At 40.4% G+C, this 16974-nt stretch overlaps 1 protein-coding gene and 1 long non-coding RNA gene across 9 annotated transcripts; one reads left to right on the top strand and one right to left on the bottom strand.

The window, feature by feature from the left end:
• The first annotated feature begins 204 nt into the window (after positions 1 to 204).
• On the top strand, positions 205 to 9547 carry LOC110974869 (uncharacterized). 7 transcript variants are annotated; one of them, XR_015423513.1, is made up of 5 exons: positions 205 to 401; positions 3944 to 4120; positions 4682 to 4777; positions 5284 to 5470; positions 6287 to 9547. XR_015423513.1 is itself a non-coding variant. In XM_087130626.1 (4 exons), exons 1-4 carry the CDS (start codon positions 375 to 377, stop codon positions 5976 to 5978), a joined length of 366 nt encoding a protein of 121 aa, XP_086986752.1. In that variant the 5' UTR covers positions 205 to 374; the 3' UTR covers positions 5979 to 9547. The 7 variants fall into 7 exon arrangements, 2 of the variants coding, with proteins under 2 accessions (XP_086986752.1, XP_086986751.1); XR_015423512.1 differs by having other exon boundaries at positions 5913 to 9547; XR_015423514.1 differs by adding an exon at positions 2918 to 3052 and having other exon boundaries at positions 3692 to 4777; positions 5284 to 9547.
• Positions 9548 to 11224: 1677 nt separating this feature from the next.
• On the bottom strand, positions 11225 to 14034 carry LOC110974920 (uncharacterized). 2 transcript variants are annotated; one of them, XR_002597643.2, is made up of 3 exons: positions 13931 to 14034; positions 13145 to 13280; positions 11225 to 11607 (listed from the first exon to the last, which is right to left on the bottom strand). It is a non-coding gene; the product is annotated as an uncharacterized LOC110974920 (long non-coding RNA). The 2 variants fall into 2 exon arrangements; XR_015423517.1 differs by having other exon boundaries at positions 13145 to 13268.
• Positions 14035 to 16974: the final 2940 nt, after the last annotated feature.

Below are 16974 nucleotides of genomic sequence, written 5' to 3'. Positions count from 1 at the left end.
GCCAACGTGTTGCAAACTCTTGGTGTCGCACAATTGTGAAACGGCCGTGTGGCGTATTAAATCACTTGTCACCGTTGCTAGTGTGGACTGTAGAAAGCGTGGGATCCTTCTTGACGTGATAGTCCAATATTGATAAAGGCCTCTTTGATTCGTTTAAAAACAAGAAGGCTTTTTGTACGGTGGCACACGTGCACGTGGAGGTAAAAATAATACTGAGCGCTGGTGGTCGCATTAATCCATTTATTTTCACGACTTTGTGTATCAAGACGACAACACGTACTGTCTGACTGTCATGACTGTAGGCCCTACGTGTAAGAAATTAGTCCCTGAGGAATGACTGACAAGCACACCTAGTACCTACGTGAGTTCGTGATATGGAGCATGCAGGAAGGACGTATGGAGTAGGTACAATGTTTTTTGCTTTTATTATTCCACACTTATACTTTACAGGAATGAAATTCATTGGCCTACATGTACATCATGTAGTCCTTGAGACCATTGTGATGGAGAAAGGAAAAGACCATATGTTGAGGCTAAGGACCATGTTGACAACTTGACATGGTTGAGGAAAAGGCAAGTTTTCTGCTATTAACCTGGCGGATAGTCTACCCCATATATACATGTAAGTAGTGAACATACCAGTGCAGTTTCAGTTCATAAAATCAAGCGGATGTTTAGTTAGGCCTATGCCCCCGGACATCCTGGATAAAGTCTAGGAATCGGGACAGGGCCCAGTATATGACGGAGGAGTATACGTCCGGCCAGCCGGCCGCCCTGCAACCTTGCCGTAGGCCTTAATCCATGATCATGCAGGCCTATGCATACATAACAAAATTCTTGAGTTCACACACTTGCTACTGTCACTGTGTACTGAGTTCCAAAGCCTTTGCATCAGTGACGTATTGTATGATTCCATTTTTTTTAAAGTGCAAATGGACGCTTTGAAAATGTACCCACAGTGAAGATTCAAGTAACTACTAACGTTACATAATAAGCCTACTTTTCTGAAATATTAAAATTTGTACATGGATGGAGGAAGGACACAAACATTTAGGGGTAACATTGTTCTAGAACTTTGAAGAACTTCTTATGTGGGATGTGGGTCTATTTATGCAAGTGTTCCACAAATACATGTAGGGAGCAGTCGGCTGACTTTGGGCCCATTTCTGGATGCTGTCATCTTTAAATTTCAGGTTTTTAAATTTCATGACAGCAAAATCGTTCACAGAGGTGAGCAGTAGCATGTATTTTAAAGGTTATAATTTACTGTTACTTAATGAATCCAAAGTTTTTCAGCAAAGAGGTTTGGCAGTGATGCATGAGGAAAGTCAAGGAAACGTTGAAGAATGGCACGTTAGAGACTCAACTTCATTAGGGCCAGGTTAAGGGACTATACCTCCGTATACGTGGCCCTACTCCTAAACTAGAAACAAACACTGGGATAAAGCTCCCTGGCTGTGAACGGTATCAACCGCATATAAGTATTTCTCAGCCTTTTTGATTAATTCACCCAGCAGTTTGTCATGTTCAATTTGCCCAAATGGCAAATTCCTGGCCATCATGCCTGTTTGTGCATTATATGTCATCTCGATACCATAATTTTGTTACAACTGTGATCTGCTCAAGATCTTCACTGGCAGTGAACATGTACAACTCCAGACACCAACAGTTGTGGAGATCTCTGAGAACGTTAATTACTGCACACCACATCAGGTGCATTCAACTATCATCTACCAAGTGTTTGAATGAATCTATTTTTAACATAAGAGTAGCTCCCCTTAGGCTTTCATGCCTGTAAAAGTATGCAGTATACCAGTACAGTCATTGCAAAAGTTTAGAACCACTCATGCAAAATGCGTCAACCTGAAAAAAAACTTAAACCAATCAATCATGGCAACTTATGTTTATTTTCAGTATGTAACCTTCATATCTTGGTTAAACAGTTATTTGACTGCATTTCCATGATTTGAAATGTTAAAAGTTTAATGTTTAGTGCGTCCTCCTTTTCTGTGATTACTTAGACTTTATTCCGATTACTTTTTTACCCATGCTGCCGTACAGACAAAATATCGTACAAGAACCTTACAACATTCATTATAAAATGGGTATACAGATAGCACTGCTACAGTGATGTTATGCACCAGTCAACGAGACAATGTAATGCAGGCCCAGTGACAGAAATACCAATAAAATTCCAGGTGGTCTTAAACTTTTGCAAATTCCTTCCATTTTTTGGGCCACATACATGTACACCGTACGTGTCGTGTGGCTATGATACTCGGTGAAGCAGATACATGTGTCAGAAGAGACAAGTCAACTTATTGTCCCACGTAACTGGAGTGTGGTTTTCTGCTGGAGTCCTGTGCTAAAGTCAATGATGTAAGTCTGAGTGTACATGTACATGTATTCTTATAAGTTCTGTTTGACACACAGTGCTGGTAAATGCTAACAAAGCCGGGTTATTTCGGACCATGTGACTTGTCACAGCTGGCAGTGTGACTCAGCCGTCCCATGCTTCATTTTGTAAAAATTAGGTGCACTCAATCTAACATATTGTTTTGTTATGATGGTCCGAAGTCAAGACCGCACACGCTGTATGTGCCGGCCCGCCTAGATGTACATGTACATTGAGCACAGCAGTGGCGAAGTATAAAGTTTTGGCTGATGTGTGATTCCACAGCCCCCCCCCTCCAGCTCTTTTTTGGTTGAACTTTTTGTTTGTGGTTTTCAAGTATTATTTAATTTTTCAGCTTGGTCATTTTATTTTTAAGGGTTGATCAGTTTTGGGGGGTTTGGTACATATACAGTGTAGAATTGTTGTGTGAGTCCCTATTGATTCAGTTCCCTGCAACTTTGCCGTTGAACATTCTTCAGTTAGTCTGAGTTTCTCTTATTGTAATAGCTTGCCATGTTGCAGGTCTGCCTAGTAATCTAACGCACCCTACCGGTATATGCCTGCATTGCATTGGCACACTTTGATGTTGGACCCCACACCTGCATACACACCTGGCAACTGGCAGTCAGTTAAGAGATGACTGGACAATGGAGGCATGTAAGTCTGGATATGACATCATTCTGTAAATGACACCTGCTAACCCTTCTGATTTGATCGCAGTTAGCCAGCTGTACTAGTGGCTTCACCCTCCACCCATTAAAGGGAAAAAAGGGGAGAAGACATTTTTTGAAGGGGGGAGGGGGGCTGTGTGGGGTGGAAAGCAATGGAAGGTGTCATGTCACTGTGTGTGTGGGAGGGGGGAGATAGGGTCAGGAAATCAGGCATAAATTGAATTAAGTATCTGCTTCAGCTGAAAATCTTTTCTTATTTAAAATAAAGTTGAAGTTGCCACTTGGTGCAGCCATCAAAAGAAATGTACGGTTCTGTGTTAATTTCTGTTGTCTTAGAGAACTAAACTAAAAACTAAAGAGACTGCACAGTGCCTGATGTTACACACTTTGTAGACGTGATGACAAAAATTTGAGATCATAACCGACGGTAAACCTGTCTTGGAGTATACACGTAATTTCCCAAAAAATTTACTGATGGAAGCCACAATGTTGAATCTCTGAACAGTTTTTTGCAGCTCCTTAAAAATAGCAACATGAAAGTGAATGTTTGTCTTGTAAAAAGAAAATGTTTTATTATAAATGGGTGAATTAGTTCAGTAATTTTATGATTATTTTAATTTCACAGATCAAGCCCTTACTGTCATAATATCTGCTCTTGGAACATTGATGAAGGTCCAAGCAAGGCGGTCAAATTGTGGAATCAACGAGGGCCAGCAGTCTGCAACCTCTAGAAGAAGTTTTAAAAAAAGGATGAAAACTGCATGTATCACTTTGCAAATAGTGATCTTGGCCCTAACCCCGCCAGATGCAGCATACTGCAGCAGAAGTAAAAGTCTGATGCACCATAGCCGTGTTCCCATTGGACTTTTTTCCGCAGGCACAGGAAAACCTACTGCGACATTCCTTCATGTCAATCTACCGCGCATTCCCACGTGGACTTTTTTCTAACCGTAACGGAATGTTTCTTCGCTGTGTCAGGCTGCTCTACTGCTGTACTGCACACATGGAGCTGGAGGCTGGCGACAACCATTTTCTCTGTGTAGGCAGGAGTCTGGTTTGTATGTTTAACGTGGTTCCAGTCGATCTGCATTGTATGGGAACTGTTCCCATTGGACTTTTTGCGCCCCTGCTAACTTACCCTGGCTGTGACTTTTTGGCCTGTTAGTTTTACATTGCGAGCGCGGTAAGTTGACAGGGACGTTAGTTTACCGTGTGTTCCCATTGGATTTAATTTTGTAATTCTACAAACTCGTCGCAGTAAGTTAACCAGAAAATGTCCAATGGGTGCACTCCAAACAAACTAGTCATGTTGAGGGAGCTGGTCTCATTGAACAATGACACTGTTGGATCTTGTGGTGACTGGCAACCACAGACTCCCAGGCTTTTGGCCTCAAGAAGAGTTGACCTGTAGGATCTTGTTACCTACATGTAGGGCAAACGAATTACTTTGACAAATGATGCAGACTGATGTGTCTGGCCAAACAACCCTGAACAGTTAGGGTTATATATTGTGCTTGTTTTATTTATGAAACTGGCTTTGGAATCATTCAGACTAATTGACAGAAATGAGGCCTTTCTATTTCTCCAGTCCAGTTAACTTTTTCTTTATTGTTAGGGCACTTGTTGGCAAGTGGATAGAAGCAGAGATGGTAGTGAGAGTGGAAGAAACCTGTGCTGTCCATCCAGGAGAAGTCTGTCTTCTGCAGTGACTGTAAGTTGTCTTTATAAGTATTGGAGATGATGTTGAGGCCATACATTGATGTCACAGAGAGATGCACAAAGTAATGTCAAGGCAGTATTGAAGATTTCAAATACAGACACTCAAGCCAATTAGGGTCCTAAGATATTACCTGAACCAAATCACTTTCAGGTTTGACAGGCTTGACAATCACCATTGTGCAGTTAATTATGTGTGTTCATTTGACCCAAAAGGACCAGGGAGTAGATAGAACCTGCCCCCTCAAGATTTTTTTCTGATATCGCCACAGCAGAGTAGTTGAGCCTTCAGGAGTTTTTCAGTAACTCTTTTGTGGTCTTTTTGACACCTATTCTGTGAAAATTGCACATACATGTACCTTTCTCGTTACAAGCACCCCTTTTTCCTGAAAGAAAAAGCCAAAAGAAATAGAAAAGCCAATTTGGCTCATCAGGCCGGTGTTTATCTCCGGTTTCCTTGGCATGAAACGACTGATAATATTTCTATTCCCCCCTGGATAGGATGCCAGTCCATCGCGGGTTGCTTCCCCAGCTAATGCTGGTACCCATTTATACTCCAGGGTGGAGAGAGGCAAGCAGGGATGAAGATGCTTGCCAAGGACCCCAACATACTGCCAGCAGTTGGATTCGAGCCTTCAACCCTATGATTGGAAACCTTCGATCCTAACCACTTGCCCACATGAAAGAGGTCAGCCATACTTTTCCATTTTTTTACAAGCCAAGCTTTTAGTTTCAGATAGCAGCTTTTTACAGTCACTTTGAAAGCGTTCTGTGAAAATCACACACGCTGTTCTCATGCAGCACCCACTTTCCCGAAACAGGCCAACCAAAAAAACGTACCTGCACTTTCAACTGCTATGCTAAGTGCACACGGTGGCTGGTACGCGTGTAACCTTCAAGTTCAAATGACCGTATCAACTATTACGTTGAAGTGGCTATGTCAGATTGATTTGAAACTCTACATTTGTATTGATAAGGAGTGTTTTAGATGCACGCTGAGTGTTGAAAAAAATCGGGCTTGGGACGGTCAAGATCTCAGCTGTGAGATGGTACAAAATAACCCAGCAACTTCAAGGTTAACACTGGAATAAAATTGACAGAACTTGATGACATTGATTGGTTTCTCCTAGCAATCCTGGCAGGAGGAATTTCTGTTGTGTTTGCTGCATCAGAGGCTCTGCTATAAAATCAGTTAAGACCTGGCAGCTGGCAATCAGTTAAGACCTGGCAGCTGGCAATCAGTTAAGACCTGGCAGCTGGCAATCAGTTAAGACCTGGCAGCTGGCAATCAGTTAAGACCTGGCAGCTGGCAATCAGTTAAGACCTGGCAGCTGGCAATCAGTTAAGACCTGGCAGCTGGCAATTAGTTAAGACCTGGCAGCTGGCAATCAGTTAAGAGATGACTGGATGATGGAGACATGTACATGTACATGTAAGTCTGGATATGACATCATTCTCATCATAAAATTGACAGAACTTGATGACATTGATTGGTTTCTCCTAGCAATCCTGGCAGGAGGAATTTCTGTTGTGTTTGCTGCATCAGAGGCTCTGCTATAAAATACCGACCAACTATAGAGGGCGCTTCTACCATTCCATGAAGCCTACTACATCACACAATGGTAATGGAAAGAGGAAAAAAAGAACTGAACACTGCCTTAATGGCACAATGGTAACGGAAAGAGGAAAAAAGAACTGAACACTGCCTGAATGGCACAATGGTAATGGAAAGAGGAAAAAAGAACTGAACACTGCCTTAATGGCACAGTGGTAATGGAAAGAGGAAAAAAAGAACTGAACACTGCCTTAATGGCACAGTGGTAATGGAAAGAGGAAAAAAAGAACTGAACACTGCCTTAATGGCACAGTGGTAATGGAAAGAGGAAAGAAAGAACTGAACACTGCCTTAATGGCACAGTGGTAATGGAAAGAGGAAAAAAGAACTGAACACTGCCTTAATGGCACAATGGTGATGGAAAGAGGAAAAAAGAACTGAACACTGCCTGAATGGCACAGTGGTAATGGAAAGAGGAAAAGAGAACTGAACACTGCCTTAATGGCACAGTGGTAATGGAAAGAGGAAAAAAAGAACTGAACACTGCCTGAATGGCACAGTGGTAATGGAAAGAGGAAAAGAGAACTGAACACTGCCTGAATGGCACAATGGTAATGGAAAGAGGAAAAGAAAACTGAACACTGCCTTAATGGCACAGTGGTAATGGAAAGAGGAAAAAAGAACTGAACACTGCCTGAATGGCACAGTGGTAATGGAAAGAGGAAAAAAAGAACTGAACACTGCCTTAATGGCACAGTGGTAATGGAAAGAGGAAAAAAGAACTGAACACTGCCTTAATGGCACAGTGGTAATGGAAAGAGGAAAAAAGAACTGAACACTGCCTGAATGGCACAGTGGTAATGGAAAGAGGAAAAAAAGAACTGAACACTGCCTTAATGGCACAGTGGTAATGGAAAGAGGAAAAAAAGAACTGAACACTGCCTTAATGGCACAGTGGTAATGGAAAGAGGAAAAAAGAACTGAACACTGCCTTAATGGCACAGTGGTAATGGAAAGAGGAAAAAAAGAACTGAACACTGCCTTAATGGCACAGTGGTAATGGAAAGAGGAAAAAAAGAACTGAACGCTGCCTTATCGGCACAGTGGTAATGGAACGAGGAAAAAAAGAACTGAACTTTGCCTGAATTCCCTGATTTACATCACAGCTGTAGTGCCCCACTCATTCAGAAAAGCTGACAAAGTTTAAAGTTTATAGCAAGATACCGAAAATTGTGAAATATTCTCTAAATTGAAAAATTCAGATGACCTGACGTTTCAATCCTAACAAAATCTTTTTCTGATCAAGTTTCAACCAATACAGTTGAATTTTTATTGACACGTACATGATACATTTATCACACTGAACATTTTGAAGTGTAAATATAGAAAGGTTTGCAAATAAATATTTGACCTAAGATATCCTGAACTACAAGGTCTGAATATTTTTTGTATTTTCTGTCTTTTAATTAACATATTGAAATTTCTGTTTTTCTTATTTAAATGCATGCAAATGTCTGTGCCCTTTGACCTTTTTTGAAATTGCGCAATCCTAACCTTTAAATATAAGTTCCGAATTTATATCTATCAAGAGGCCTGTGGCCTGGTGGTTAGCTAGCTGGCTGCCAGGCCAAGGGACCCTGGTTCAAAACCCGGGGTCCCCGGAAAAGGAAGTTTTTTTTTTTTTTTTTTTTTTTTTTTTTTACTAAGTTTTTTAACAAAATTGTGCATGCCCACCTGGAATTGAACCCAGGTCCTTGTGCATAGCAGTTAGTGTCCTTAACCGCTATGCCACAGCACTTTCTTGAAGAAATGTGCTCGTTTCTAAATGTTAAACCTTCCATTGTTTGGACTTAGAATATTTTTCAGCCAAAACTGTGTACTGGAGATAGGCAAGGGTAGCAGTCCTAGGGGCTGGGAGTCTGAGAGCTGATAGGAAGGGTAGAGTGGATGGCTGAGGGCTTGGGACTATCAGTATTACAGCTCTGAGGATCCCATGGGGTTGAAGGATGTAGCTTATTAATGTTCCATACTGCTATTGGGTTTATTGTAGCCCTTATAAAATTGAGACTAAAAGGCTCCAAGAGGGAACTTTATATAAGGAGCCTTGGAAGATGTTCAAGACTGGCAGGGCTGCCATGTGGGATGAAGCTGTAATGTAAAATCTAAAGATGGAAACAGATGTACCTTAAACTGTGGCAGTGTAAAATGGTCCAGATTAGGAGAAGGGTCAAGTGGCAAAGTACTACAGTTTTACAAATAGATATACATGTACAAACAAGTTGTTCTGCTGGTTTAAATAAATGAGCATTTATTTCACTTGCAAATAGAAATTAGCTGGTTATAGAAATAAATGGCGATTGTTTGATATACACACAAAGCATTTTTGCAAGGTAATATTTTCAAAGGGAACAAATTTCATGTCAGTGAAAAATTTTAGTGGAAAATATTGTTTTAGACATTAATTTGGGAAACAGAATGGGTTAAAATTTAAACGTGTTGGCCACAAAAAAACTAGTTTTGTGACTAAAAAATGAAAACACTATTTAAATCAAACATTTCTTTCGTGCATAGAGTAAGGCCCTTAAAGTTTTTTCAAAAATTAAATGTTTGCATTAATGACTTTTCAGCACTGAGCCAACAATTTCCAGTTTTGTGATAATTTTAAGTGAGAGACTTTTTTCTAATGCTCTGGCAATGTGGATGTACAACTTGGAAAATACAAAATGCACATAGAATTTTGTCCAAGAAAAAACTTGTAAAGATGAACAAAGAAAATTGACTGAAGCGGAATTTGAACCTGCGACCTCTGGAACACCCTACCAGTGCTCTACCCACTGAGCTATCCAGCCCTATGTTGGTGGTGCTTCCCATTTGTCAATATCTCTGTTTGGGAGGCGAACTTGTTAAAAGTGAGATTCAGAACAGCCATTGGGTTGATTGAACAGTGCTGGTATTTTGGCTGCCTGAATGGGAACACCCTTTTTTAAAAGCATGCAATAGTTACGAACTTTTAGTCCTCAGAAGAAGTAGTATCAAAGTGTCTAGAGTCTTTCCAAAATGGTAATTATTTGCCAATTTTGAAGTACATGTACAGCATCTTGATAACTTAAATGTAGACATGAATGTTTTTAAATGTGCATTAATGAGTTAATGCGTTACGATGAAAAGGAACAAATTAAAGGCTAACAACAGTCTTTCTTCAAAAGCAAACTGACCAATTGTCCATTCAATTTAAAGAGTACCTCTTAAGTCATGAATAATTTGGATGCGAGTACAGTACAACGTCATTATACTGAACAATTCGGCAAACGAAACTTGAAAGGCCTCTTTGCTCCCAAATTTTCTGCGCACTTTTACTGAACATCACAAATTTGCTTTAAATTAAAGAAAAAAATTTATGACTGATGACAGTGACTCAAAAGTTGAGATGTCAACAAACTTCAAAACTGGAAAGGCCATGTTATGAGCCCATACATGTACATGTAGCAAAATAAGCAGCCGCACAAGAAAATCTGTTTTACATGAACAGGAAATTGGAATACACTTGATGTAAAACAACTGACATTTCAACATAGGAAATGGCACCCTATTTTTTTTCTGGAAATGGCACCTCTGTTTTGGCAAATAGCGCCCTCTTTTCCAAGACCTTTCCCCTTTTTCATGGAAATCGGAACATTTTGATTTTTAGGCCTATGAAAATGCAACCATTGGAGCAGTACCAATGAATTCGCAATACTGTAGTTGGGGAGGTATGCTACACCAAGCATTGCGTATGGATCCTGCCCTGTTCATTATAGCAGCATTGTACTGTATACATATTCATGTACACTACTCAAAAAAATTAAAGGATCAGACGTTCGTCAGGTGTGTACCTCATTGACTTGACTTATTGTACACTGAAGCTTACATTATGTTCATGCTTGGTTGAGCACCACAGAATGTGAGACAATGCGATTAATTAGTCATGTTTCAGAGCCCAATTAGCTGGATGGGTCAAAAAGCATTGGCCGATGTTTATTGCTTGGGTATTGCACAACTTCAAAATGGTCACCTGTCACTCTCTTTGCACATGGAATGACTCTGAGGCAAGGGTGCGAGAGACTGGGAGTGTCTCATAGAGCTGGGGGGTGTTACAATGACGTGAATGAGACTGGCCAGCACTATACAACCCTATTGTGGTAAAATGATGCACAAGTATGTGTCTCATTTCAGGACATTTGAAAAAAAAAGACTGAAACATTGGACCTCTTACCATTTTGTGTTTAGGTTTGGGTAAACTGTAAAGATGTTTTCTTTAATGTCCTGACAACCAGAAATTTGATTTTTTTGGTATCAATCATCATTTTTACAGATAATTATAAAAAGTAAGTGATTTGGGGAAGATTTGCAAACAGATACATGTCAGACATTGCATTATTTTTCTGAATAAAAGGGTCTCCACATAGTTACATTTCATTTTTTTCATGCTGAGATACGTCTTCAAAGTACTTCATTTCTGTGATTCAGAATCACAAATAGTGCCCTCACTTACCAGAATATACTCATAAACAGTTTCTTCACATTACTGTGATATCATTCTAACTAATAAATAGCACCCTCACATTACTGCGATATCATTCTAACTCATAAATAGCGCCCTCACATTACTGTGATATCATTCTAACTCAGAAACAGCGCCCTCACATTACTTGGTTAGAACTCAATTTTTTATACATCATTTTCAGGGCCGTAAAAGACCTGGAAAAGGTGCTGACCAGAGGTTTTTTTTCAGTGTCGTGAGACTTCAGTAATCTGTAGCGGAAGTTTCTTGTTTTGATGCCAGAAAATAGCCAAATTAAATGACGCTCATGTTTTTGTGATGAGAATATCATTTGTTTGAATCATTAATCACTACGTATGATCCTTTGATCCTTTGAGTAGTGTACAAATGCAGATAGACTTGCTCCATCGCTAAGGTGGAAGCAAGGAACAGCATCTCTGACAAGATTGAGCCCTTTCCTTGCCTTTTTGTGAATCAATGCCTAAGATTCTGACGAGGATCCCTCATGCAATCTTGGAAACTCTTCCTCCTCAGTGATGGAGGCGAGGACTGGCATCTATCTGAGTTACTTCCTCTCCTTGACATTCTCATGAATCATCTCGGTGAAGTCCCATGGGATCTTGTCCTCCATCTTCCTTCTCTCCAGGTTGAAGGAGGCGAGGGCGCTCTTCTCATCAGCATCATGGTCTGCTTCTCCTGGGGCATACCCACAGTTTTCACATGAGGAGGTCTGGGGAAGAAATTAATGACAAAGGAACTAAGTTGCAGCAGAAATTGAGACATTTCTTCACAAATTACAGGATCCTTGTACGCTCCTTATTTTTACACCTTTTATTTCATTAAAAAACTGTTCGTGTCTATTGCTTTTCCTCCAGTTTCATGTCAGAAAATGAACTGACAAGAGGATTCCGTTGACACTGCTGACCCATTTTATTACTTCTGAAAGCATTTGTGATTTGTACTTGTTAAAAATATTTTTCCAGACACCCCTTTACTGTTTAGAGAATCAAAAAGTGACATTTTTAAACACTTAAAATTGTCCTTCCCTTTTCTTAACAAGTGAGGGCGCTGTTTTACAGCAACACTGTAATGTCAATCAGGGAAGACCACAAACCTACATGTGTGTAAAATATCTAAATACCAACAGCTCCGACAGAAATCAAAGATTGATCCCGAAGGTGTGGGCAGAAATATTTCAACAGTGTGCACAAGCCTGTTGAGTTAATATCAAAAATTTTGGATTGTGACTGAAAAACTGCTGTTTCCAGCGTGGTCCCTTTTTGTGTTTTGGTTCAATGTTTGTCAAAATTAAGGTAGGTCCTTCTTTAAATAAGAGCTCTGAAAACAATTTCTGTCCATATTCATTGCTTACCTTCAAAAAGCCTGAACAAATCCCCATAATGTATGTGATTTTAATTTTTAGACTTATTTTGAAATGTTTTGCAAACACAGTTCTCAGTGCCCTATCAGATAAAATTTGAGAAAATATATTAAATTTGCTAGTCAAAATATTTACAAAACAACAGGGATGCCAGGAATTTCTTTGATGTAGAGCAGTGCGCGCAGCAAATCATGAAACCCCCGGGGACAAGGCAGCCATTTGCTCATGGTTATTGAAAATGGAGACTTTCCTTAAATTCTGCCCCTGCTGTTGTCGGTCTAAAAGTATTTTATGTCTTTGATTAGACGCTTCATTTCATGAGTTTTCTATTAAAACTATGAAACCCAAATTGCTCCTTGAACATGTTGAATATGTCTCAGGAAATGTGGACCATTGATCAATGGTAATTTGTCATGAAACAGAAATGAACCATGAAGGAACAGGAGCACTGTGAACAATTCCAGTATAGTGGGTGCATTCAACTGCCCTGGTTACGAGGGGTTTAACCTCATCCCTTTTGTCTTGCTTGGTTAAAACAATGCACACAACCATCCATAGGTCAAGGTTGCCATAAAAGCTAGCCACAAGCACCCAAGGGTGGATCCAGAACCCAATTTCTTTTTGGGGGGAAGTGGGGACAAATTTGATTCTGGGGTTCAAAATGTTTTAAATTAGAAAGTTGTTCCAGGGGTTAGGCTAAATTTCCACTTTTCAAAAGAAGGGAAATTAAATAGACCAAAAAGATCCTTTCACGTTTTCAAATGACAACTATTTTGCTGCTGTTTTGGTCGTGACCCAAATTTGGCCTCTCCCCCCTTTCCCGGATTCATCCTTGCAGAAAGCCAGCAATGATATGAAACACAGGACTCTTACCTGTGCTACTTACCGGTATGACGTAACCTGCATCTTCACTTTGGAGATATCATCGGTCAGTCGACTCGCTCCATGACGCTAGCCATCCTCGACATTCGTGTAGGCAGCCATGGCAGTACATGTACATGTGCATTCACCTGGCAACAAGCCTTCCCAAATCCAAACATGGAAAAACGGCAAAAAAAAACAAGAAAAGGTCACCCAAGGTTTTTCAGTCACACTGTAATAATGTTTTCCCCAAATGAGCAAACTTAACAAATTGTGAAAACTCTGGCTGTGTGAATGGAAATTTCTGGAAGAGCCTCTGAATTTTACCCTAAAGACAAAAGAGCTGGGGAGGGGAGGGGGAATCTACCTCCCTTTAACACATTTTCAAGAAGCCTTCTGGAATTTTTGAATAACTCTTTTTGGTCATTCCGACACCATTTTGGGAAAATCCAACATACAGTACCATTCTCGCGCAGCACCTTTTTTCTGAGAGAGGTCAACCAAGAATGAATACTTTTCCACTGCCAGTCCCAACTTCCAAGTGACTGTCAAACCGTATGACAGATCGAGATAAAACTTCAATATTTGTATTGGGAAGGAAAATCATGCATGTGAAGTTTGTACAAAAATCCAGCATTGGACAGCCCAATTCTTGGGGGATTGCCGCAGGTTGTGAGGTGGTCCAATGTATCCAAGCTCTTTTAGGGTTAAGAATTAGGAAGTACCAGGGCCAAATCTACCTGCAAAAAATGATTTCTTCACGGATGGCAAATATGACTGACAAGTGACAGCTTTTCTACATGTACTGTACCTGCTGTTTTGTCCATCCACTGTTCTTGCTCCTCATCACTGTCAGAGTGGCTGTCACTTGGGGCCTCACTGGAACTTGAGTCTTGAGCCCGCTTCTTGAGAAGAACAAAAAGGAGATAAAATACAGATGTCATCACTGACTCTAGGTTTTAACTTAAGCAGTGAAAACAGAGTGGTGACTTCATCAGAAAAATTGAAAAAATGAACACAAAATGTAAGCAGTATCTTTCCTTGGTGGAAAGCTGCATTGAATTGTCGAATTTGTTGGACAAAGGAAGTCACGGTACAAAGGTTTTGTATAGATTTGTTCATTTTGTTTCTGATATCTACATGATCTAGGGCCTTTTCAAGCACAGTCTTTGGACAAAGTACATGTACTTACATGTACAGTACCTTCGTTGTCTCTGGTACGGCTAACATCAGAGTATCTTCATAATTTTCTGCGAGGCCAAACTTGTACATTTGTAATGATAGAAATTATCAAGTTTACACGACTTCTCAAATGTTTACGCGGGGTTTTTGGTGTTTTTTTCAAGTGCGCCACATGAGGGAACAATAACAGTCAAGATCCAATGGCACGATTACCTGATATCCTCAATGTTAGTCGAGCTGAAGGCCTACATTGTACATGTATGGAAAGAAATCCATTACTGATGGCACTAATACTTCCCTACAGTGACTTATAACATTATTAGTATGCATACATGTACATGTAGGCACTACCAGCCATATCAAAGTAACAAAAAAGTGTCCTAAAAAGTCAAAATTTAGCAGTTGAAATGTTGCTGATATTCACCTCGAAAACACTTGAACATTTCAGACCAGTGTCGTAAGGTTTCTTCCCCCATGGTCCATTTGTACAAAGGGTGTCAGGCCACATCCATATTACATTTATTTTATTTATTTGTCTGATCGTCTGACAGCGCATTTAGCGCCAATTAGAAGATTATAATGAGTGAAGAAGACAATGAAGAGATGTTCAGCTTTAGAGGGGAGAAGAAAAGCCTGGGGAAGTATATATCATCATACATCATGGAATTCTTCTAAAAGAATGTAGGTCAATCCACCTTGCACAGATGAAGCACCCCCTCATTGGACAAAAAGAGCCATGTCATGTTGGTGGGGAGAGTTCATTTACTGGTAGTGACTCAACCATGATGCGTGTACTTCATAGTCTCCTGCGGTGCAGTTCCCACCAAAGGAGCCTCCGTTAAAATTGCGCCATGGTCCCACCCAGGTCTCATACATGTACAACCCTAACTGAAGAGACCGGAAGTGCCATCCAATCTGGGCTAGGTGACAGGCCCAGGCTGAGAATAAGAACATGATTGATGGAGAAAAGATATTCGCCATGTTTAGGAGGTTTACCCCAAGAACTGTGGGTTATGCCTACAGGATGTTCTAAAGTCACTAAATCTGTGGGAGTTGTGGCCATGTTTGTTTATACGGGTCAGTTATACGGCTTTAGCAAGGTCAATTTGTCCATATATCCATGAAGGGGTAAAATCTTATTATCAAATGAGTGGCCCCTGAGCTACATGTATGTGACTGGAATGATACCATCAGGCCCAGTGCTATGCTAGCTGTCACAGGTTAAACACTGCCACCTCCAAAAAAAGTCGAATTGACACCGCCGTAATGGAACTAGCTCAGCTATATTGGTCCTTTGCTGTCGCAGCATGTGCACTGTGTGATGATGCACACAAAATGTACGGTACGGTGCGATCGTTGGGAAGAAAACGGAAGAATGACGAGGAAACCCTCTGTGATTTTTGGTGTAAATCCTCCTTTAGCCTGGGTACCTCAAACTTAATGATTGCTCTCATTCTAAAGGGAAAATTTGTTTGAAAAAAGTGGAATTTGAATCCCTTATCCACTCCCAGAACTGAGGGTCTGACACCTGCCCTACTCATGCGCATTGGACCTACATTGTAGCACAGACACATGACAGGCTCCATGACTTCTGGCAAAGAGAAACGTGTCCCACTACATATTGGTACTTCAACTCATTTAACTGTTAACTACTAAGTCAATCATGGAAACTTTCAAAATTCCACAAACAAAATGTATTTGCATGATTCCATGCAAACCCCTTTGTACAGTCTGTGGACAATTAGCCTACATGTAACTTTATAAACATACTGTGCATGTACATGTACATGTCAAGGAGTGTTCCAAACCTTGCTGTGACCTGTTTTCCCATTTTGTGCATGCTTGCAGCACCACGGACATATTAACACATAGGCCACCAGTCTTGTGCAGTAAAATAAAGTTAAAGAATTTAAATACATGTATGCACAGCATGCCAAAGTGAAGTGGGGCTTGTTAGGTTTATCATAATATGGGACGGCCTACGTGTGGTAGTATGGGGGATCCGGGAGCACATCAGGCCCAACGACTTGAGGGATAAACAATTTCCAAGATCTGTGCAAAATCTTAGTTGGCATACAGGCCTTCTAAAGTTACTGATGTCATTTTCCATGATCCATGGTTGATCCAGTCCTACATCATAGGATTAGTCTCAACATGGCCTTTTCCTTTCTCCATGATCCACGGTACTATCGTTAGGGCTTTCGTCTCATCACTCTCAACTGAGCTGAAGAACTAGGCCTATGAATTTTATTCCTGTAAAGCGTGGAATAATAAAAGCAAAATCCATTGTACTTACTCCATTAATGTCATCACGTAGGTGCGTCAGCAATTCTTCGAAGACTAATTTCTTGATGATACACGAAGTCGCGAAAATAAATTATTAAACGGATTAAACTTTAATTTAAAGTGACCACCGTACGCGCTCCGGTTTCTATTGCGCCCTCTCGTGACTTCATTCCACCAGTCGACGGCTTGTTCTACCGTCTGGGGAATCCCCTACAAATAATGACAACCCGTTTAACTTTTTCCTTACTTAACTCACACTTACCTTACATATCTAGAGTGGACGTGGTTTTTTTTTAAATTTAGATGGACATCACTCAATGACCTTCAAAATATTTTGGAATTCATTCAAAATGTAGTTCTGAGTGATTTACAGAAAAGTCAAATTTT

The sequence above is a fragment of the Acanthaster planci genome, linkage group LG20 (assembly GCF_054643075.1).
Source record: "Acanthaster planci isolate LZ-2023a linkage group LG20, COTS_SCS, whole genome shotgun sequence".
Lineage (NCBI taxonomy): Eukaryota > Metazoa > Echinodermata > Asteroidea > Valvatida > Acanthasteridae > Acanthaster > Acanthaster planci.
This window is presented reverse-complemented; position numbering and strand designations above follow the sequence as displayed.